This window comes from Mustela erminea, chromosome X (assembly GCF_009829155.1).
Source record: "Mustela erminea isolate mMusErm1 chromosome X, mMusErm1.Pri, whole genome shotgun sequence".
Classification (NCBI taxonomy): domain Eukaryota; kingdom Metazoa; phylum Chordata; class Mammalia; order Carnivora; family Mustelidae; genus Mustela; species Mustela erminea.
Genome location: NC_045635.1, coordinates 71,315,585 through 71,340,254, shown reverse-complemented (window position 1 = coordinate 71,340,254; position 24,670 = coordinate 71,315,585). Strand labels below are relative to the sequence as shown.

General features: G+C 35.7%; 2 protein-coding genes across 2 annotated transcripts in view; one reads left to right on the top strand and one right to left on the bottom strand.

The window, feature by feature from the left end:
- The window catches only part of LOC116583220, a 258,959-nt gene that overhangs the window by 219,378 nt on the left and 14,911 nt on the right, over positions 1-24,670 (bottom strand). The gene's annotated exons all lie outside the window — the stretch shown is intronic.
- LOC116583221 (40S ribosomal protein S24-like) lies at positions 23,206-23,717 on the top strand. The gene has a single exon (XM_032331252.1). It carries the CDS (start codon positions 23,223-23,225, stop codon positions 23,613-23,615), a length of 393 nt encoding a protein of 130 aa, XP_032187143.1. The 5' UTR covers positions 23,206-23,222; the 3' UTR covers positions 23,616-23,717.

The following is a 24,670-nucleotide window of genomic DNA, read 5'->3' as shown; positions in this document are numbered from 1 at the left end:
ATTACTTGTGGATTTTTATCATTATCAATGAGCTACTTACTGTTTTCATTCCAACAGTCCACCTTAAGTGCAGTATCTTTAGTTAGGCTTAGGAAGACAAATTTTTGTAGATGCTTACAGAAATGCTTAAGTACAAAATTTAATTAATAAATTAATTAAATATTGTTATAAGTATAAATTTAATTAATAAGAGACCCAGTTAAAGTCAGAGATTATAACTGAAAGCACATTTACAATGTTATAATAATATCTAAGATGGACTTAATTGAACTGAGATAAAATGTGCTTTTTGATTTGTGATTGCTTTCACATTTGGAATTTTATCAATTAAGAATCTATATAATTAATATATGTGGACTATTTTGGGTGGGTACAATCTCTTGGATAAACTGCTTCATAACTATAATTAAAATAGAAAAAAACTAAAAATATTCAGATACATATTTTAGTGAACTTCTGCCATATCTTTAGCTTTATTTAGAAAGAAGTAATTAGAGAATCCAAAAGTAACACGATATATTACATGATGGTGAAAAATTAAAATAATCTGACATAAAAGTAGGTAGAGCTATGATAACTAAAGGTCTCAGAAGACTAAATAAATTATCATTCTTCTTTGGTTATACATAATAAGAGTAGGAGTAGATTGGAAATGGTCAATACTTAACTTATTATTTGTTTGAAATTTGATGTTGAAATTCCCTGTGAAAGTGAGTGTGGCTAAAATCCTGGAAACTAATGTTATAAGTTGATTAATATAGATCCCATTACTTTGTTTTTTCAAAAATAATTAACTTAGGAGAATGTTTACCTTTATAATATCTTTAGATAATTTGATAATTAGATAATATAAATATTTCATGAGGAATACTTAAATACTGCTTTTCAAACTTACCAAGTACTTTGCAAATATATACTTCATTGTACTTATATGTTAATTAAATAATATTGTATTCTTATTTATTAAAACAAGGCCTATTAATGACTGCTATTAAATTTACTTTCTTTTTATTTATTTATTTTCATTTGAGTATATCTGACACACAAAGTTACATTAGTTTCTGTTCTACAACTTAGTAATTTGACAAGTTTATACATTTTGCTAGGTTCACCACAAGTACAGATATCATCTGTCCCATTACATCACTATTACAATATCACTGACTGTATTTCACATGCTTTGTTTATTTTCATGACTTATTCATTCCTTAACTGGAGGCCTGTATCTCCTTCTCTTCACACACCTTATCCAATACTTCCACACCCTTGCCCTCTAGCAACCATCAATTTTTTTTCTCTGTATTTATAGTTCTGACTCTGTTCTTTGTTTCTTTATTCATTTTCTTTTAAATTCCATGGGTGAAATCATATGGTATTTGTCTTTCTCACTCTGACTTATTTCACTTGGCATAATACCCTCTAGGTCCATCCATGTTGTCTCAAACAGCACTGTCTCATCTTTTTATGGCTATGTAATATTCCATTATACTTATTATATACATATGTATGTATAAACACACATCAACATATATATACATATATATACATATACATTTTTCTTATCCATCCTATACATTATATGACATAATACATACATATAATACATAATATACCACATTACCTATATTATATATATTTATTCCTACTGCATTTTCCTTATCCATTCATCTATTGATGGACACTTAAGTTGCTTCCATGTCTTAGCTATTGTAAGGAATGCTTCAATAAACACAGGGGTGCATAAATATCCAATAGTGGAGTTATTGGATCATATAGCATTTCTATTTTTAGTTTTTTGAGGACCCTCTATACTGTTTCCCATAGTGGCTGTACCAATTTACATTCCTGCCAACAATGCACAAGAGTTCCTTTTTCTCCATATCTTCACCAACACTTGATGTTTTTTGTCATTTTATAGGTGTGAGGTGATATTTCACTGCGGTTTCGGTTTGCATTTCTGTGATTAGTGGTGTTGAGCATGTTTTCATGTGTGTGTTGGCCACCTGATGTCTTTGTTAGAAAAATAATTATTCAGGTCCTCTACCCATTTTTATTTATTTTTTTAAGTTTTTTTCTGCTCATTTTTTAATCAGGTTTTTTTTGTTGTTGTTCTTGTTGGTTACATTCTTATTATAATCTGCCCTTAAAGCTGTAAAACTATATTTCTTTTATTTTAAATATTTTTATAAGATTTTATTTATTTATTAATGATAGTCAGAAAGAGAATGGCAGAGGCAGAGGGAGAAGCAGACTCTCTGTGGAGTAGGGAGCCCGATGCAGGACTCGATCCCAGGACCCTGGATCATGACCTGAGCCAAAGGCAGTTGCTCAACCGACCGAGCCACCCAGGTGCCCCTATTTTAAATTTTTATAATTCTCAATCCCACATATTTAAAATGGCCTTATCCTTGATTACTCATAAATTAGTAGTTTCTCATTGCATTCACAAATTTAAAAAGTAAAGCCACCTGGAATAACTCAACTTCTATCAGTTTATTTATTCAGATTTCCCACTTCCCTCCCTTGGAGCTTTATAATAGAGAATACTTCTCTGCTCCATGCTATAAAATAACCAGTAATGTTATTCAGAGAGTTACAAAGTATCTACCTAAACTTGGGTGTATTTCTCTCTACTTATTTTTCAAGTTTATAACTTCCTTTCATTAGGTAAAGAGAATCAAGTATTTGATTTATGAGAGTACATATTATATGAATGGCTAAAAGTAAAAAAAAGAGGAGAAATTTTCTTCTTCCCACTGGATATTGTTTCCTGCTTTGTTGAAGATTAATTGATCATATATTAGTCGGTTAATTTCTGGGTTTTCTATTCTATTCCATTGATCTATGTGTCTATTTTTTGTGCCAATACTATACTCTTTTGATCACAACAGCTTTGTAATATAACTTGAATTCCGCAATTGTGATACCTCCAGCTTTGTTTTTGTTTTTCAAAGTTTGCTTTGGCTATTTGGTGAAGCTGTGGAGCTATGTCAAAATAAATTTGAAAGCTAAATTTCTAAAGGTACTCTTCTTATTAACTTATAGAGGAGTTTACAGTACTTGTTACATTTGCTAAATATGATTTAAAAAAATAAGCAGATTTGTATGGGTCAGTTTTTATGCTAGGAATTGGCTAGGAGAAAATTATATATAGTTTTATCCAGTAGGATGATGTATAAAAGTCTTATGGATGATGCTCATATGTACCTGAAACTTTACTCAGGAAATATATTTAAATGTTGAATGACTTAACAGGATTTTATCTTTACTCTACATGTGTGTATGGTGAATGAATAATAATGCCTTGACTGTTTCACACAGCCCAGGGCCACATTCTGTTTTATAAACTGCAACAGATACTTGCACTAAAATCTAATATATTGTCAACAAGACTGGAGAACTAAATTAAAGAATTGTGATGTACACAAATATAATTAAAACAACTTAGTCTCTAAAAATGATTGAGTATCTGATACAGAAAGTGTTAGTTATTTGAGCTTGGTTTCTCTGCCTTTGTTTTTATAAACCTTTTTATTAAAACTTCCTTAGAAAGTATATGGACCAGATAATAAATATGGACCTGAAACAAGTTCTATTGCTTCACCAACAAATAGCCTGCCTGCTTTGATTGAGGGATTTTTGATGGAATCCATACATATCATTTTGCTTTCATTTAAACATCGGCCTTTTAAGTCATTAATGTCATAATTAACAAATTGGTATGATTAATATATATCAGGTTATAGGCATGAAAAGCTTGCTAATCAGAGACATGGTCATTTCTTTAAGGAAGCATAAAGACAGAAGTAGCTAAATGTCATAATGCAAAACAATCCAAGGAGACATCTAGCAAGCCTAAAAATTGATTAAAATTCCACAACTGGCATGCCTTCAAAGCGATACCATCAATGAAAAGCAGAAATCTCATTCTCAATATCTGGCACACAGTCTTCCAGGTTTGTAAAACTATCTGTATTTTAATATACTTTCACACATTCATGATGGTGATATCCAAATTATTGCCAAGGATAACTTTTATGATTGAATACTAAGCTATCAATCTGAAAATCTGTGACTTTCAAATTGATTTTTATGGCATACACATCCATACCTACCCTATTTTTATCCCTTGTCATTTTGTCCCATCAGAGCTTGATATTAACAATATTGATTTACAAGTTTGAGTCACAGTATTATTCTTAAATGTGTATATGTCTGAGTATGTACATGCATGTGCTTATATAAATTTTACATTTTCCCAAATATATCAGTAATTTATACAGTCATGACCCCACCTGTATATGTATGGGGATTGACATAAGCCATCAAGATTAGCCTGTGTATTTTGTTTATAAATAAAAATAACTGGAGCTTTTTTCTTTAGTTTAAGAAGTTGCAAGGCCCACTGTAATAATAGTATCTAATATTTGCCAGTATTCTAAGCACTTTTTATATGTTAACTCCATTCTCACAACAACTCTATGACATAGGAACTACTATTATATCCACTTTACAGATGTAAAAACTGACTTAAGGAGAGGTAAGTCACTTAATGAAGAACACACAGTTAGTAAGTGGCTGAGTCAGGATTTAAATCTAAGAAGTTTAACTGCAGATCTCATGCTCTTAATCACTATGTTTTGCTACTTGTCATACTAATTGAGATGGCCTAAGACTGGAAATGGCTTCTATGACACCCATAAAATAATCCAAAATGGCATGCTTAAAGATGTAAGAGACAGCTGATCACAGTCTTAGAGTAATCTAAGTGAAGCCAGCTATCTACATCAGTGAATTTTTGGAAAGACCACAATCTATATGTACAGCTCATCATTCCTTAATCTCACTCATATATTTTCTGAAAAAATATTTTTTAATCTATTTATTTGACAGAGAGAGAGAGAGAGAGAGAGATCACAAGTAGGCAGAGAGGCAGGCAGAGAGAGAGGAGGAAGCAGGCTCCCCACCAAGCAGAGAGCCCGATGCAGGGCTCGATCCCAGGACCCTGAGACCACGACCCGAGCCAAAAGCAGAGGCCTTAACCCACTGAACCACCCACTTGCCCCAGAAAATATTTAATAAATATTTAATAAATTACTGTATGCACAGTAATTGTTAGAAATTATGGGAGACGGGAAGAAACACAACACAATCTCTACACTTAAAGAGCTTACAATTTTGTTTTATGCAACTAAAGAAAAACACACAAAAATGTTAATGTCATGTATCTCACACTAAAAGAACTATGCCCCGAGTTAAGTAAATGAGAAATATTGTAGGCATTAGTTAAACAAAGAGATGAGAGATTAGAATGAATTTGTGAAATGGGACAATGTTTTTACATACACATATCCTGCACAATAAAACTGCAATCTAGTATTTCCTAACACTATACACAGCATGTAATTCAGCCTCACCAATCAATTCTTTTATGTTCTTAAAATCCACCATACTGTATATAAGTTAATATAATACTTCTTTGAGTCTAATTTGGTTTCTTATTTGCATGTGCTATGACTTTATCTAAAAGAGATAAATATAAAAAATACTGAAGAGAATTCAGAAAAAAATCCACATATTGCCAAGTTATAGGAGTCAGAAATTGGCTAATAAAATTATTTAAACCAATACCACAACTGAAATTTAAAGAGATGCTTCTAAAGCCAAAAGTATTTAAAATTTTCTGAAACTCAACAGTTAAAATTTCATCTATTTATATTTTATAAGGAACTGGTCTATACTTGAAAGAAAAGAGAGGCCAAAAAGACACCAAATGTATTTTAAAACTCTTCATTTGCTGATTTTCAAGCAACAGATGATTGTTAGCATTTTAACTGAAAGCTTCTTCACATTACCAAGTCATAAAAACCGTAAGTGATGGAATCTAGAAATACTACTATAAGCAAGCTACAAAATTAGATTCCAAAAAGCCAGGAATTTCAAAGGTGCAAAACAAACTTGGCACCAATGGAAAACTATCACTTTGATTTGATGTTATAGAATAGTCAAATATAAGAAATATGCTCAATAGGTGAACTTGGTCTCCTATTGAGCATATTTCTTATATTTGACTATTCTATAACATCAAATCAAAGTGATAGTTTTCCATCAGAAAGGATGAATACCCAACTTTTGTAGCAACATGGACGGGACTGGAAGAGATTATGCTGAGTGAAATAAGTCAAGCAGAGAGAGTCAATTATCATATGGTTTCACTTATTTGTGGAGCATAACAAATAGCATGGAGGACATGGGGACTTAGAGTGGAGAAGGGAGTTGGGGGAAATTGGAAGCGGAGGTGAACCATGAGAGACTATGGACTCTGAAAAACAATCTGAGGGTTTTGAAGGGACGGGGGGTGGGTGGTTGGGGTACCAGGTGGTGGGTATTATAGAGGGCACGGATTGCATGGAGCACGGGGTGTGGTGCAAAAATAATGAATACTGTTATGCTGGAAATAAAAAAAAAAAAAAGAAAAAAAAAAAGAAATATGCTCAATAGATCCAACAGAACTCAATTTAAAATATACTAAGAAGATTGTAGGAATAAACAGCTTGAAAACAATGGTAAAAAATTATAAAGCTTGGGACGCCTGGGTGGCTCAGTTGGTTAAGCAGCTGCCTTCGGCTCAGGTCATGATCCCAGCGTCCTGGGATCGAGTCCCACATCGGGCTCCTTGCTCGTCAGGGAGCCTGCTTCTCCCTCTGCCTCTGTCTGCCATTCTGTCTGCCTGTGCTTGCTCTTCTCTCTCTCTGATAAATAAATAAAATCTTTAAAAAAAAATTATAAAGCTTAATGAGTACAAGCTACAGTAAAACTCTACCTAAATACTAAGAACTATATTTAAAATGGTATTTGAAGGCACCTGGGTGACTAAGTCAGTTAAGTGTCTGCCTTCAGGTCAGGTCAGGTCAGGTCATGACCTGAAGTGTCAGGGTCCCGGGGTGAAGCCCCATATTGTTGGGCTCTCTGTTCAGTGGGGATCTTACTTCTCCCTCTCCCTCTGCCTGCTGCTGCCTTCTTGTGTTTGCTCTCTCTCTCTCAAATAAAATCTTTTAAAAATAAAATGGTTTTTGAAATTATACACAAAGTTAGTTTTCAATGTTTTCTTCTTTAATGAGACTATGAACATAGATAATCTAAAGTAAATGCATATACATGTTATATACATTTGGAATTCCAAGGGGATATGTTAATTTTTTGTGTGTATGTATGCATGTGCATTTTGTGGCAAGTCTATTTCTTAATTTTTAAGTGGCTTGTGTTGTTACTTAAATGATAAAATTCTGCTACTTGCATATACTTTGAGATATCAGTAAATGATATCTATACATTCTGCAATGTGTGTAGTGAAGTATTTAAGAACACTTCTAATAAAGATGTTTCTAAGAATGGTATTTGCTTACTATATAGAGATCAATCTTTTGTCAGTGAATGGAAGCTATAAATATTCTGTAATCCATGTGGAGTGGCGTGTAAGAACACTTCTAATGAAGATGTTTGGAAGAACACTGCCTGCATACTACTAGAGAAGAGTGTATTATAAGTGACTGATATATACATTTTGTAATGCATGTAATGAAGTCTGCAAGAACATGTAATAAAAATGTTTCTAAGGACACTACAACAATTATCAATGTCAAATGATGAGGTGGGAGTAGGGAGGTTGATTTTAAATATTTACACAAATATGTCATGAAACCCAAAATATTAAACTTTGAAAAAACTACGATTAAAAAATAACTGTTGAGATCTAATTTTGTTGTCTTAGAGAATACCTTTTTGCCTCAACATGAGTTATTGACAAAACAGATCTCAGAAAATTGTGAAATAAGAAAATCTTGTTTTGGGAACTTTGTAATACCTTTCAGCCATCAGCTGCTGAGTTGTACAGTGCCACTCAAAATTTCAGCTTATACATGTCCTATACTACTTTAATGTTTAACACATTTGATGCATTATATAATTATATTTTTTGTCATAGAAACACAGGGTATTACAATGAGAAAATACTTTCATTAACAAATTCCTAAGGCTCATTGTTTTCTACTTAAAAAAAGACAAAATGATAAACTAGTCCAAAAATAATAAACTTAGAGGGAAGTTTAAAAATAGGAACAATATGTAACCACATTCTAAAAATGCAGGTGTTAAAGTTTTAAATAAATCTAACAATAATAAAGTGATATATTTCCTTATATTGATACTGGTGAAAATCATGTATAAAGATACAATATCTGAGATAACTGAAGGAAGTCTCCTGGGTGGCACAGTCAGTTAAGGATCCAACTCGTGGTTTCAGTTCAGAACTGATCTCAGGGTGATGAGATCAAGCCCCTTGTCTGGCTCTCCACTTTGTTCTGAGTCTACTTGTTTCTCTCCCTCATCAGTTGCCCCTCCCCACCTCATACTCTCTCTCTCACTGAAATAAACAAATAAATAACCTTTAAAAAATAAAATAACTGAAATAGATATACAAAGTGGATGAATCTCAGGGGAGAAACCCACTGTTACTTGTTTGAAGGTATTCAGAATGAGGTTTATTCATGGACCTTAATTTACTTGATACCTGAAATTAGATTATTTTAACTGTACCTAGCTAGAGATCCTTCATAGGACTTTTTTCCTTTTTTATTTTATTCTCTTCCCTTCCTGTTCTTTTTAGAGAGAGAGAATGTGGGGAGAGAGAGATATAACCTTAAACACACTCCACATCCAGCAAAGACCCTGATGCAGGGCTCAATCTCACAACCCTGATATCATGACCTGAACTGAAATTAAAAGACCAATGTGTAACTGACTGAGCTACCCAGGCACTCCCACAGATTTTTTCTAAACATCTGAATATTTTTAAAAAACTAAAAAATCAGTTCTTTTTTTTTTAATTTATTTTCAGCATAACAGTATTCATTATTTTTGCACCACACCCAGTACTCCATGTAATCCGTGCCCTCGCTAGTACCCACCACCTCTTTCCCCCAACCTCCCACCCCTCGCCCATTCAAAACCCTCAGTGAATTTTTCAGAGTCCATAGTCTCTCATGGTTCACCTCCCATTCCAAGTTCCCCAACTCCCTTCTCCTCTCTAACTCCCCTTGTCCTCCATGATATTTGTTATGCTCCACAAATAAGTGAAACCATAAGATAATTGACTCTCTCTGCTTGACTGATTTCACTCAGCATGATCTCTTCCAGTCCCGTCCATGTTGCTACAAAAGTTGGGTATTCAACCTTTCTGATGGAGGCATAATACTCCATAGTGTATATGGACCACATCTTCCTTATCCATTCGTCCGTTGAAGGGCATCTTGTTTCTTTCCACAGTTTGGCGACCATGGTCATTGCTGCTATAAACATTACGGTACAGATGGAACTTCTTTTCACTACATCTGTATCTTTGGGGTAAATACCCAGGAGTGCAATTGCAGGGTCATAGGGAAACTCTATTTTTAATTTCTTGAGGAATCTCCACACTGTTCTCCAAAGAGGCTTCACCAACTTGCATTCCCACCAACAGTGGAAGAGGGTTCCCCTTTCTCCACATCCCCTCCAACACATGTTGTTTCCTGTCTTGCTAATTTTGGCCATTCTAAGTGGTATAAGTTGGTATCTCAATGTGGTTTTAATCTGAATCTCCCTGATGGCTAGTGATGATGAACATTTTTTCATGTGTCTGGTAGCCATTTGTATGTCTTCATTGGAGAAGTGTCTGTTCATATCTTCTGCCAATTTTTTGATAATCCAAAAATTTGTATGGAATCAGAAGAGACCCCAAATCGCTAAGGAAATATTGAAAAACAAAAATAAAACTGGGGGCATCATGTTACCTGATTTCAAGCTCTACTACAAAGCTGTGATCACCAAGACAGCATGGTACTGGCATAAAAACAGACACATAGACCAGTGGAACAGAGGAGAGAGCCAGATATGGACCTTCAACTCTATAGTCAATTAATCTTTGACAAACAGGAAAAAATATACAGTGGGAAAAGGAGAGTCTCTTCAATAAATGGTGCTGGGAAAACTGGACAGCTATATGTAGAAGAATGAAACTCGACAATTCTCTTACACTGTACACAAAGATAAACTCAAAATGCATAAAAGACCTCAACATGAGACAGGAATCCATCAGAATCCTAGAGAAGAACATAGGCAGTAATCTCTTCAATATCAGCCACAGCAACTTCTTTCAAGATATGTCTCCAAAGGCAAAGGAAACAAAAGTGAAAATAAACTTTTGGGACTTCATCAAAATCAAAAGCTTCTGCACAGCAAAGGAAACAGTGAAGAAAACAAAGAGGCAACCCACGGAATGGGAGAAGATCTTTGCAAATGACAGTACAGACTAAAGGTTGATTTCCAGGATCTATAAAGAACTCCTCAAACTCAACCCAAACAAAACAGATAATTATATTAAAAAATCAGTTCTTTTTCACATTTTTTACATTTTACATTTACATTTACAAAAAAAACAAAATCTGTACTCGAGGAACTACAGAACACTCATGAAAGAAACTGAAGAAGACACAAAAAGATGGAAGACCATTCCATGCTCTTGGATTGGAAGAATAAACATTGTAAAAATGTCTATACTGCCTAGAGCAATCTATACTTTTAATGCCATTCCGATCAAAATTCCACCGGTATTCTTCAAAGAGCTGGAGCAAATAATCCAAAAATTTGTATGGAATCAGAAGAGACCCCGAATTGCTAAGGAAATGTTGAAAAACAAAAATAAAACTGGGGGCATCACGTTACCTGATTTCAAGCTTTATTACAAAGCTGTGATCACCAAGACAGCATGGTACTGGCATGAAAACAGACACATAGACCAGTGGAACAGAGTAGAGAGCCCAGATATGGACCCTCAACTCTATGGTCAATTAATCTTCGACAAAACAAGAAAAAATATACAGTGGAGAAAAGACAGTCTCTTCAATAAGTGGTGCTGGGAAAACTGGACAGCTATATGTAGAAGAATGAAACTTGACCATTCTCTTACACCGTACACAAAGATAAACTCAAAATGCATAAAAGACCTCAACGTGAGACAGGAATCCATCAGAATCCTAGAGGAGACCATAGGCAGTAATTTCTTCAATATCAGCCACAGCAACTTCTTTCAAGATATGTCTCCAAAGGCAAAGGAAACAAAAGCGAAAATAAACTTTTGGGACTTCATCAAAATCAAAAGCTTCTGCACAGCAAAGGAAATAGTCAAGAAAACAAAGAGGCAACCCACGGAATGGGAGAAGATATTGGCAAATGACAGTACAGACAAAAGGTTGATATCCAGGATCTATAATGAACTCCTCAAACTCAACACACACGAAACAGGCAAACACATCAAAAAATGGGCAGAAGATATGAACAGACACTTCTCCAATCAAGACATACAGATGGCTATCAGACACATGAAAAAATGTTCATCAACATTAGCCCTCAGGGAGATTCAAATTAAAACCACATTGATATATCACCTCACACCAGTTAGAATGGCCAAAATTAACAAAACAGGAAACAACGTGTGTTGGAGAGGATGTGGAGAAAGGGGAACCCTCTTCCACTGTTGGTGGGAATGCAAGCTTGTGCAGCCTCTTTGAAGAACAGTGTGGAGATTCCTCAAGAAATTAAAAATAGAGCTTCCATATGACCCTGCCATTGCACTCCTGGGTATTTACCCCAAGGATACAGATGTCGTGAAAAGAAGGGCCATCTGTACCCCAATGTTTATAGCAGCAATGGCCACGGTCACCAAACTATGAAAGAACCAAGATGCCCTTCACCGGACGAATGGATAAGGAAGATGTGGTCCATATACATTATGGAGTATTATGCCTCCATCAGAAAGGATGAATACCCAACTTTTGTAGCAACATGGACGGGACTGGAAGAGATTATGCTGAGTGAAATCAGTCAAGCAGAGAGAGTCAATTATCATATGGTTTCACTTATTTGTGGAGCATAACAAATATCATGGAGGACAAGGGGTGTTAGAGAGGAGAAGGGAGTTGGGGTAAATTGGAATGGGAGGTGAATCATGAGAGACTACGGACTCTGAAAAACAATCTGAGGGGTTTGAAGTGGCAGGGGGGTGGGAGGCTGGGGTACCAGGTGGTGGGTATTATAGAGGGCACGGATTGCATGGAGCACTGGGTGTGGTGAAAAAATAATGAATACTGTTTTTCTGAAAATAAATAAATTGAAAAAATTAAAAAATAAATAAATAAAAAGCCAATTATGAAACAAAACAAAACAAAATTTCCCAAGGGAAACATTAAAACTGTATCCGGAGTTAAAATACTTCTATCATTATTTCAAAATTCAGTCTTTTCAACTTTTTTTTAAACCAGTAATGCAACTGATATGAGATAAAATGGTGCTTCCTGAACACAACTGGAAAAATTACTACAGCCTAGGATAGCAATCAGGTCTATCTTACACTTCACTGTTTGAAATAGTCAATGGAGTATGCATGGGCTTTATTTTTAAAGCACACCAAATACAATACAAGTTATTCAAAAATTGAAAATGGGATTTCAACTTATGATAGGGCACGTACAAAATATCTAGGTCATAACATTCTCTGTGTGTGTATGTGTGAGTGTGTGTATTTATATGCATAATCCATATAATACATAATACAAGTGGTATATAATGAGAAAAAAGGCAAAAGAAATGCAGCTAAAAGTAGATTACAGCCCACTCATAAATACCTAAGACATTCAGAGCGTGACATTCTTCCAAGAAGTCATGGATGCCTTACTGTTGATGTTTCATTATAGACTAAAAGGGACCTTATCTTGACAATAACTAGACCTCCAAGGTTTCATAGACCTTACTATTAGCATTCAGAAATTCCTGAGAAACTTATATTATCTCTATCTGCCCCCTCCATAAATTTAAAAGTCTATAATCACTCACTCTTCACAATCACAAATGTAGTTCTTTCTTTCCGTGGATCCTGTCCAAGTACTATAATAGAAGAATGTTTTTGTACCATAAAACAACTCAAAATTTCTTTTTTTGATCATTGTGCTTGATGTTCCTGGATCAATCAGTATATACATTAGTCTGAGTAAGAACACTAAAACCAAGCTGCCTCATATCAAATCCAGGCCCTGATATTTACTAGTTTCATGATTTCAGGCAAGTCAATTCATCTTTCTAAATCCCAACTTCCTAATGTTTAAAATTAAAGTGATGATAGTATCATGCTAAAAGTTGTTGTTAGTTTTAAGATAATGGAAGTAAAATGATCTTAGCACAGTGAATGATACTTACTAAACAAGCAGTGAACTTGTAGCTTGTAGTGTCATTATTAATGATGATAGAATAGGATGGATAGCAAGGAGATACAACATAATTGAATAACCCCATAAATAGTTCAATAGAAATCATTAATAAATAGAAGAATTAAAAACTGAATCTACTTTATTGATCTCCATCTTAATTTCTATTCCATCCCAGATTCCTTTCAGTAAAGTCTGACTGAGTAGTTAGATGACAATGATGCTGAGGATTGGGGAAAAAAGAAGGTAAGGAAAATACTATCTTCAAGGAATCTATGGATAATCCCCCACCTAAAATGGAAACTTTGTAATCTTTCTTCCTTCCACCTGTCCCTCTCCAGAAAAAAGTAAAACAAAACTAAATATTCACCATATCATTCAACCATATAACTCTTAACCTCCCCCCAGCCAAAATGGCCTGAACTGTAGGAGTTATAAGAATTTGAACATTGAATTTTGACTTTTGTTTTTGGTAGGATGAGGGGTTACAGCTTTCAGACAATCATTAAACAACACTTCAGAATGCTGTAAAGATGGAGAGTAAGAGGACCCTGAGCTCATCTCATCCAACCAATACAACTAGATAACACTCACATCAGTGTAAATAACCTAGAATAAAGAACTGAAGACTGCCAGAAAAAACTCCACAATTAAAGTAGAGAAGAGGCTACAATGAAGGGGTTCAGAAGGAAAGAGATGCAGTAGGGAGCAAAACAGAACACTGTTGTCCTTAGGGTAGGGGGAGGGAGCAACCAGCACAGAGAAGGACAAGAAACAGGCTGTCACACTGGGGAGCCTGCATGGGGAAGATGAATCTCCATAATATTCGGCTTTGAAAGCAAGAGGAGCAGAATTTCACGAGTTCTTACCACCAGAGGGACTTAAGGCCTGGAATTTAAAAAATCAGTAGGTTGTTTCAAGACAGCCCAGAGAGCAATAGACTGCTGGGTCCTCACCCTTAAAAAGACAACATGGCAAATAGCCAGCAGAGATACAGTATAGAAGCAACAGTTTAAAAAACACATGGGGCATACAGGAGGAAGATCTATTTATTCATCCCAGAACATGTCCCAGAGTGGCAGGGTATCAGGATAACCCTCTGAAGAACAAAGGAGCTGGCACATGCTATTTCTCTCCCCTGGCTATGAGCATACACACATGGCCACCTGTGGGAACCAGCACGGTGCCCACATTCACTACTTAACAAACTTACACCAGTGGTAAAAAGAAATGATAAAGAATTTTAAAACTCAAAAGAGAAAAGAAAACAGTTACATACAAAGAAAACCCCATAAGTCTATCAGTAGATTTCTTAGCAGAAACACTGCAAGCCAGAATAAAGTGGCATGACATATTCAAAGTGCTGAAAGGAAAATACCTGCAGGCAAAAACACTCTGTTTGGAAAGGCTATCATTCAGAATAGAGAGAGAGAGTTTTTTAGACAAACAAAAGCTAAAGGAGTTAATGAAAATTAAACTACCCATACAAGAAATATTAAGGGGACTCACTGAGTAGAAAGGAAATATCATAAGTAAGAGTAGGAAAAGTAGGAAATACAAAAGGAATAAAAGTAAGTACACCTGTAAAAAATCAGTCAAGGAATTCACAAAATAAAAGTATGTAAAATATAACACCATATACCTAAAACACGGGGGGAGGGGAGAGGAGTAAAAAAAAAAAGTTTAAACGTAAGTGACCATCAACTTAATATAAACTGTTATACACAGAAGATGATATATACAAACATAATGATAAGCACAAGTCAAAAAACAGTAATAGGCAAGCAAAAACTAAAAAAAAAAAAAGAGAGAGAGAGAGAGAGAGAGAGAACCCAAGTATATCACTAAACAAAGCCAGCAAATCACCAAAAAGAGCAAGAGAAGGATCAGAGAAAAACTACAAAAACAACTGCAAAACAAGCAACAAAATGGCAATAAATACATACCTATCAATCAATAAATACTTTGTAAATGGATTTAATGCTCCAACCAGAAGCATAGGGTGACAGATTAGATAAAAAAGAAAATGAGACCCATCTATATGCTGCCTACAAGAAACTGATTTCTGACCTAAAGACACATGAAGATTTAAAGTGACAGGACAGAGAAACATTTATTATATAAAACAATGTCACAGGACAGCCAGGGTAGCAATAAATACATTGTGCAAAGTAGACTTTAAAACAAGGACTATATGGGCAACCCATTCAGGACCCCTCTCACTCTAGAGAGTTCTTTCCTTTCTGTTCTAATCTTCACTTAATAAACTTTAACTTCACTTAACAAAAAAAAAAAAAAAACAAAGCAAACAAACAAAAAAGGGACTATAACAAGCAAAAAAGAAGCACAATATAATAATAAAGGAGACAATCCAACTGGAAAATATAACAATTGTAAATATTCATGCACCCTCAATGGGAGCAAACAAATACATAAAATAGTTAAAAACAAACATAAAGGAACTAATCAATAATAATAAAATAATAGTAGAGGTTTTTAACAACCCACATACATCAATAGATATATCATTCAAACAGAAAATCAATAAGTAAAGAATTGGTTTTCAATGACACACTGGGACAAATGGATTTAACAGACATATTTATAACATTCCATCCAAAAACAGAAGAATACACATTCTTTTCAACTGTATACAGAACATTCTCCAGTATAGATCACATAATAGGCCACAAGACAAGTCTAAACAAATTTAAAAAGATTGAAGTCATTCCATACATCTTTTCTAAAAATAATGCTATGAAATTAGAAATCAACCATAAGAAAAAATCTAGAAAGAACACAAATACATGAAGGTTAAATAATATGCTACTAAACAATAAAGTGTCAACTAAGAAGTCAAAGAAGAAATCAAAAAGTACATAGAGAAAAATGAAAATAAAGATTAGAATAGAAATAAATAATAAATAAACTATTAAAAATCAAGAGAACAAATCAATGAAGCCAGTAGCTGGTTCTTCGAAAAGATCAACAAAATTGATAAACCTTTAGCCACATTCATCAAAAAAAGTGAAAGGACTAAAATAAATTCACAAATGAAAGAAGAGAAATAACTGACACCACAAAAATACAAAACATTATAAAAGAATATCTGAAAATTTATATGCCATCTGGGGTGCCTGGGGGGCTCGGCTGGTTAAGCATCTGACTCCTGATTACAGCTCAGGTCGATCTCAGGGTCATGGGATCAAACCCCATACTAGGCTTCATGCTCAGCAGGGAGTCAGACTCCCTCTCCCTCCCTTGTCCTCTCTCCCTGTGCTCTCTCTCTAAAAGAAATAAATACAGGAGGAGCACAAGATGGTGGAGGAGTAGTGGACCCTATTTCAACCAGTCCCCTGAATTGAGATGGATACCTATCAGACCACTCTGAACACCCACAAAATCAGACTGAGGTGTAAGGAGATATTTATGGATCTGTACCAACAGAATATTCCCAGTGGTTGGTTTCAAGGTACAAAGTGAAGCAGGGAGACGTGATTCTGTAGCAGATATTGGAAGATAAACAGAAGGTGGGGGGTAGGATCCTGCAATGCCAGAGCTCAAAATCCTCCTGTTTGGGGGCCTGGGCACAGACTCACAGACCCAAAGCATCAGCGAAAGGACTTTAGGGCAGCATCCCAGACTGAAACCTGGAGCTGGGGGTCATGTGTGAGAACCAGGGGTAGCTGGTAGTTTGAGAAACACAAGGCCAGAGACATGCTTGGACCCAGAAGTGAGGGCTGGGAGTGCTGCTGTGGAGCAATTAACCCAGGACACTGTGGTTTTTAGCAGCACAGATGAAAATGGAGAGAGTGTGGCCTGAAGTGTTTAAGGAAGAATAAGCTGTGAACTTGTTGTTCTGAGACAGAGGTTTGTATAAGTTCATTTCTGCTCTGACTCTCAGAAGAGATGCAGAAAGCCACCAGAGGACAAAACCCTCCCAAAACCGGTTTTCACTGAGTCCACTCCCCCACCCTCCAAGGGGAGGCAAGGCAACTCTGCCCAAACAGGGTTGCCTGAGTAATAGTGCAGCAGGCCCCTCCCCTAGAAAACAGGCTGAAAGAACAAGAGGCCAACTACCCTAAGGTCCACATGAAACAGATGTATCTTGCTTGGGTTGTGGTCAATAATTTGGACACTGTACATTCCCTCAAACACACCTTAACATAATGACTAAGAAGAGAACCTTCAACACTGGAAAACTTCAGAGATTGTGACCTCTGCCACAGCACCAATAGATAGGGTTATAAGCAAGATATCAGAAATAGACTTCAGGGTAACAGTTATGCAGACAATAGCTAGGTTGGAGAAAACCATTAAGACAACATAGATTCTCTAAGGGCAGAAGTGAGAGCTGATCTGGTAGAATTTAAAAATGTTATCAATGAGATCCAATCTAATCTAGATATTCTAACACCTAGGGTAAAAGAGACAGAAGAATGAATTAGCAATCAAGAAGACAAACTGATAGAAAAGAAGGATCAGGAGGAGGTCTGGAACAAACAGCTTAGTATCTAGGAAAACAGAATTAGAGGAGTAAATGACATCCTGAAATGCTACAATGTAAGAATTACTGGGATCCCTGAGTGGGTGGAGAGAGAGGACTTGAAGATATATGTGAGCAAATCCTAGCTGAAAACATCCCTAATCTGGGGAATGAAACAAACATTCATGTCCTACAGGCAGAGAGAACACCTCCCAAGATCAGGGAGAATAAACCAAAACCCCAGCATGTAATAGTGGAACTCATGAATTTTAAAACCAAGGAAACCATCTTAAGGGAAGTTAGGGGGAATAGATTCCTTATGTACAGAGGGAGGAATATCAGAATAATGTCAAGACTGTCCACAGAGACCTGGAAAGCCAGAAAGGGCTGGCAAGACATATTCAGGTCACTAAATGAGAAGAATATGCAGCCAAGAATACTTTATCCAGCAAGGCTATCATTTAGAATGGATGGAAAGATAAAGAGCTTCCAAGACCAGCAAACACTGAAAGAACATGGTACCACCAAGCTGGCCCTGCAAGAAATATTAAGGGGGGATTCTATAAAAGGAGAATGACCCCAAGAGTGATATAGAACAGAAATTTACAGAGAAAATCTATAGAAACAAGGACCACAAAGGCAACAGGATGGCAATAAAATCATATCTTTCAATAATCACTCTCAATATGAATGGCTTCAGTAAAATGACCCAGAGTTGCAGACTGGATAAAAAGACAGGGCCCATCAATATGCTATCTACAAGAGACTCATTATGAACCTAAAGATACATCCAGTGTAAAGTGAAAGGATGGAGAACCATCTTTCATGCCAACAGAACTCAAAAGAAAATTGGGGTAGAAATTCTCATATTGGACAAATGAGATTTTTAACTAAAGACTGTAGTCAGGGATACAGGAGGACACTGTATCATTCTTAAAGGGTCTATCCAACAAGAAGACCTTACAATTGTAAATATCTATGCCCCTAATATGGGAGCAGCCAACTACATAAGCCAACTGTTGACCAAAATAAAGAGACATACTGATGATAATACATTAATTGTAGGAGACCTCAACACTACACTCTCAGCAACAGACAGATCATCTAAGCAGAAAATCAACAAAGAAACAAGAGTTTTGAATGACACACTGGACCAGATGGACCTCATAGATACATACAGAACATTCTACCCTGAAATAACAGAATACTCATTATTCCTGAGTGCCCATGGAACTTTCTCCAGAAGAGACCACATACTGGATCACAAACCTGGTTGCAACTGACACCAAAAGACTGAGATTATTCCCTGCATATTTTCAGGCCACAATGCTTTGAAACTGGAATTCAATCACAAGAAAAAGTTTGGAAGAAATCCAAACACTTGGAAGCTAAAGACCATCCTGCTCAAGAATGTTTGTGTCAATCAGGAAATCAAAAAAGAACTTAAACAATTCATGGAAACCAATGAGAATAAAGACACATCAGTCCTAAAACCTATGGGATATGGCAAAGGCGGTCCTAACGGGGAAATACATAACCATCCAAGCTTCACTCAAAAAAATAGAAAAAATACAAATACACAAACTCTCTTTACACCTTAAAGAACTCGAGAACCAACAACAAATTAAACCTAACCCACACATGAGAAGGAAAATAATTAAGATTAGAGCAGAGGTCAATGAATTAGAAACCAGAAATACAATAGAACATATCAATGAAATTAGAAGCTCATTCTTTGAAAGAATTAATAAATCCAATAAACCACTGGCCAGACTTAACTAAAAGAAAAGAGAAAAGATGCAAATTAATAAAATTATGAATGAAAGGGGAGAGATCATGACTAACACCAAGGAAATAGAAAGAATAATCAGAAACTGTTATCAACAGCCATATACCAATAAATTAAGCAACCTGGAAGAAACAGATGCCTTCCTAGAAACCTATAAACTTCAAAGACTGAAACATGAAGAAATTGACAACAGGAATAGACCAATAACCAAAAATTAGATTGAAGCAGTGATCACAAACCTTCCAAAAAAACAGGAGCCCAGGACCTGATAGATTCCATGGGGAATTTTACCAAACGTTCAAAAGAGAAATAATACCTATTCTCCTGAAGCTGTTTCAAAAAATAGAGAAAAAACTTCCAGACTCTTTCTGTGAGGCTACCATTACCTTGATCTCAAAACCAGGCAAAGACCTCATCAAAAAGGAGAATCTCAGACCAATATCCCTGATGAATATGGATGCCAAAATTCTCAACAAGATCCTAGCTAATAGGATCCAGCAGTACATTAACAGGTTTATCCAGCATGACCAGGTGGGATTTATCTCTGGGTTACAAGGGTGGTTCAACATTCACAAATCAATTAATGTAACAGAACAAATTAATAAGAGAAAAGAACCACAAGGTCCTCTCAAGTGATGCAGAAATAGCATCTGACAAAATACAGCATCTTTCCTGATTAAAACTCTTCAGAGTATAGGGATAGAGGGAACATTCCTCAATTTCATAAAATTCATCTATGAAAAACGCACAGCAAATATCATTCTCAATGGGGAAAAGCTCAGTATTGTTCCCTTAAGACCAGGAACATGACAAGGATGTCCACTCTTGCCACTATTGTTCAACATAGCACTGGAAGCCCTAGCAACAGCAATCAGACAACAAAAAGAAATAAAATGATTCAAATTGGCAAAGAAGAAGTCAAACTCTCTCTCTTCACAGAGACATGACACTTTATGTGGAAAATCCAAAAGATTCCACCCTTAAATTACTAGAACTCATATAGCAATTCAGTAATGTGGCAGGATACAAACTCAATGCACATCAGTCAGTTGCTTTCTTATACACTAACAATGAAACTGTAGGAAGAAATATTAGTGAATCAATTCCATTTACAATAGCCTCAAAAACTATTAGATACTTTGGAATAAACCTAACCAAAGAGGTAAATGATCTATGCTCTAGGAACCACAAAACACTCATGAAAGAAAATGAAGAATACACAAAAATGTGGAAAAACATTCATGCTCATAGATGGGAAGGATATGTCTATGCTGCCCAGAGCAATCTATACTTTCAATGCCATCTCGATCAAAATACCAGCAGCATTTTTCAAAGAGCTAGAACAAACAATCCTAAAATTTGTATGGAACCAGAAAAGACCCTGATTCGCCAAGGAAATATTGGAAAAAAAAAAACAAAACTGGGGGCATCATGTTGCCTGATTTCAAGCTTTCCTACAAAGCTTTGATCACCAAGATAGCATAGTACTGGCACAAAAACAGACACAGAGACCAGTGGAACAGAGTAGAGAGCCCAGATATGGACCCACAACTCTATGGTCAAATAATCTTTGAAAAAGCAGGAGAAAATATACAGTGGAAAAAAGACAGTCTCTTCAATAAATGGTGCTGGGAAAATTGGACAGCTATATATAGTAGAATGAAACTCAACTATTCTCTTACACCATACACAAAGATAAACTCTAAATGGATATCTCTTACACCATTCACAAAAATAAACTCGAAATGGATACAAGACCTCAATGTGAGGCAGGAATCTACCAAATCCTAGAGGGAGAACATACACAGTATCCTCTTTGACATCAGCTACAGCAACTTCTTTCAAGAACTGTCTCCAAATGCAAAGGAAACAAAAGAAGCAAAAATGAACTTTTGGGATTTCATCATGATTAAAAGTTTCTGCACAGTAAAGGAAACAGTCAAAAAAACAAGTCAAACTTTCACTATTTGCTATGACATGATAATATATAAAGAAAACCCATAAGACTCCATCGAAAACTAGAACTAATAAATGAATTCATTAAGGTCCCACAATACAAATCATTATACAGATCTGACACATTTCTATACAATAATGAAGAACATAAAGAGAAATTAAGAAAACAATTCCATTTACAAGGACACCAAAAAATTTTACTTGAAAATAACATTAACCAAGGAGGAGAAAGACCTGTTTGTCTGAAATATATAAAGCATTAAAGAAAGAAATTGAAGACAACACAAAGAAATGGAAAGATATTCAATACCCAAGGACTGGAAGAACAAATATTGTTAAAATATCTATATTACCCAAAGCAATCTACAGTTCTAATGCAATCACTGTCAAAATATCAATAGCATTTTTCACAGAACTAGTACAAGCAATCCTGATGTTTGTATGGAACCACAAAAGATCCTGAATAGCCAAAGCAACCTTGAAAAAGTAAAGCAAAACTGGAGGCATCACAATCCTGGACTTCAAGTTATGTTACAAAGCCATAGTAATCAAAGCAGTTTGTATTTTGTTTTTTGGTTCTTTTTAAAAGATTTTATTTGTCAGAGAGCAAGAAAGAGCAAGCAAGCACAAGCAAGGGGAACAGCAAGCAGAGGGGGAGAAGCAGGATGCCCACTGAGCAGGAAGCCAGATGAGAGACTCGATCCCAGGACTCTGGGATCATGACCTGAGCCAAAGGCAGACACTTAACCAACTGAGCCACCCAGGCATCCCTCAAAACAGTTTGGTACTGATACATAAATAGACACACTCCAACAGAACAGAATAGGAAACCCAAAAATGAACCCACAACTCTATGGTCAATCTTTGGCAAAGCAAGGAAGAATATCCAATGGGAAAAGGAATGTTTCTTCAGTAAATGGTGTCAGGAAAACTGAACAGCAACATTGGAAAGAATGAAACAAGACCACTGTCTTACACCACACACAAAAATACATTCAAAATGGATGAAAGACCTAAATGTGAGACATGAAAACAAAAATCCTAGAAGAGAACACAGGCAATATTTCTTTGACATCAGCTGCAACAACTTCTTTCTAGGGAAACAAAAGCAAAAATAAACTATTGAGACCTCATCAAAAAAAGAAGCTTCTTTACAGCAAAGGAAATAGTCAAAACTAAAAGGCAACCTAGAGAAGATATTTGCAAATGACCTATCTGAGAAAGGGTTAGTATCCAAAATATATATATATATATATATAAATATAAATATATATATATATATATATATATATATATATATATATATATATATATATAAAAACTCAAAAAAACTCAACAAAACCCAAAAAGGAACAATCCAAATTAGAAATAGATAGAAGAAAAAGAAAAAAAAATGGGTAAAAGACATGAATATATTTTCCCAAAGAAGACACTCAGGTGGCTAACAGACACATGGAATGATGTTCTACACCACTCATCACAAGGGAAATACAAACCAAAACTACAATGTACTATCACCTTACACCTGTCAGAATGGCTAAAATAAACAATGTAAGAAAAAACAGGTGTTGGTGAGGATGTGCAGAAAGGGGAACACCTTTGTACTATTGGTGGGAATACAAATTGGTGCAGCCACTTTGGAAAATAGTATGGAGTTTCCTCAAAAAGTTAAAAATAGGCTTGAAGCTCGGCCGCCATCATGAACGAGACAGTAACTATCCGGACCAAGAAGTTCATGACCAACCGACTACTTCAGCGCAAACAAATGGTTATTGATGTCCTTCATCCTGGAAAGGCAACACTACCTAAGACAGAAATTCGGGGAAAACTAGCCAAAATGTACAAGACCACACCAGATGTCATATTTGTATTTGGATTCAGAACCCATTTTGGTGGTGGCAAGACAACTGGCTTTGGCATGATTTATGATTCCCTGGATTATGCAAAGAAAAATGAACCCAAACATAGACTTGCAAGACATGGTCTGTATGAGAAGAAAAAGACTTCAAGAAAACAGCGAAAAGAACACAAGAACAGAATGAAGAAAGTCAGGGGGACTGCGAAAGCCAATGTTGGTGCTGGCAAAAAGTGAGCTGGAGATTGGACAACAGAAGGAGTAAGATGCTGCAGTGGCTTTATCTTTGGTGATTGTGCAGATTTTTCATGAGAGTATTAATAAACTAAGAATGTTTAAAAAAAAGTTAAAAATAGAATTACCCTACAATCCAGCAATTTCACCACTAGGTATTTACCCAAAGAATACCGAGATACTAATTCAAAAGGATGGATGTTCCCTGATGTTTTTTTAGCAGCATTATCTACAATAGCCAAGATATGGAAGCAGCCCAAGTGTCCATGGGTTGATGAGTGAATAAAGAAGTGGTGTATGTATACAATGGCATATTAATCAGCCATAAAAAAGAATGAAATCTTGCTATTTGCAAAGAGATGAACGGATCTTGAGAGTATTATGCTACGCAAAGTAAGTCATCCAGGCAAGACAAATACTGTGATTTCAATCATATGTTGAATTCAAGAAACAAAACAAATGAACAAAGGGAGAAAAAGAAATAGGGAGAGGCAAACTAAGAAACAGATTCTTAACTATAGAGAACAAACTGATGGTTACCAGAGGGGAGATGAGTGGGTGGGTGGGATAGGTGAAATACTTGATGGGGATTAAGGAATGCACTTACTCTAATGAGCCATTGGTGTTGTACAAAAGGGTTGAATCATTATATTGTATCCTGGAAACTAATATTGTACTGTATTAACTGGAATTCAAATAAAAACTTTAAAAAAATATTTAAAAAAGAACACCCCCAAGGCACCTGGGTGGCTCACGGGGTTAAAGTTTCTGCCTTCAGCTCAGGTCGTGATCCCAGGGTCCTGGGATTGAGCCCCACATGAGGCTCTCTGCTTGGTGGTGAGCCTGCTTCCTGCTCTCTCTCTCTGCCTGGCTCTTTGCCTACTTGTGATTTCTGTATGTCAAATAAATAAATAAAATCATTAAAATTTTTTAAAAAAAGAATACCCCCATAATCCCTTGATTCTTATTTCTGTTCCTGGTAGAAGCAAATCACATGCTTTATCAATAAACTGCAATAAATTCCAGAGTCCTCATTACTGAACATGGATAATCCAAAG

What these genes read in the sequence shown, in the direction of transcription:
- LOC116583221 (XM_032331252.1), top strand. Translation starts at nt 23,223, where the DNA reads ATGAACGAGACAGTAACTATCCGGACCAAGAAGTTCATGACCAACCGA.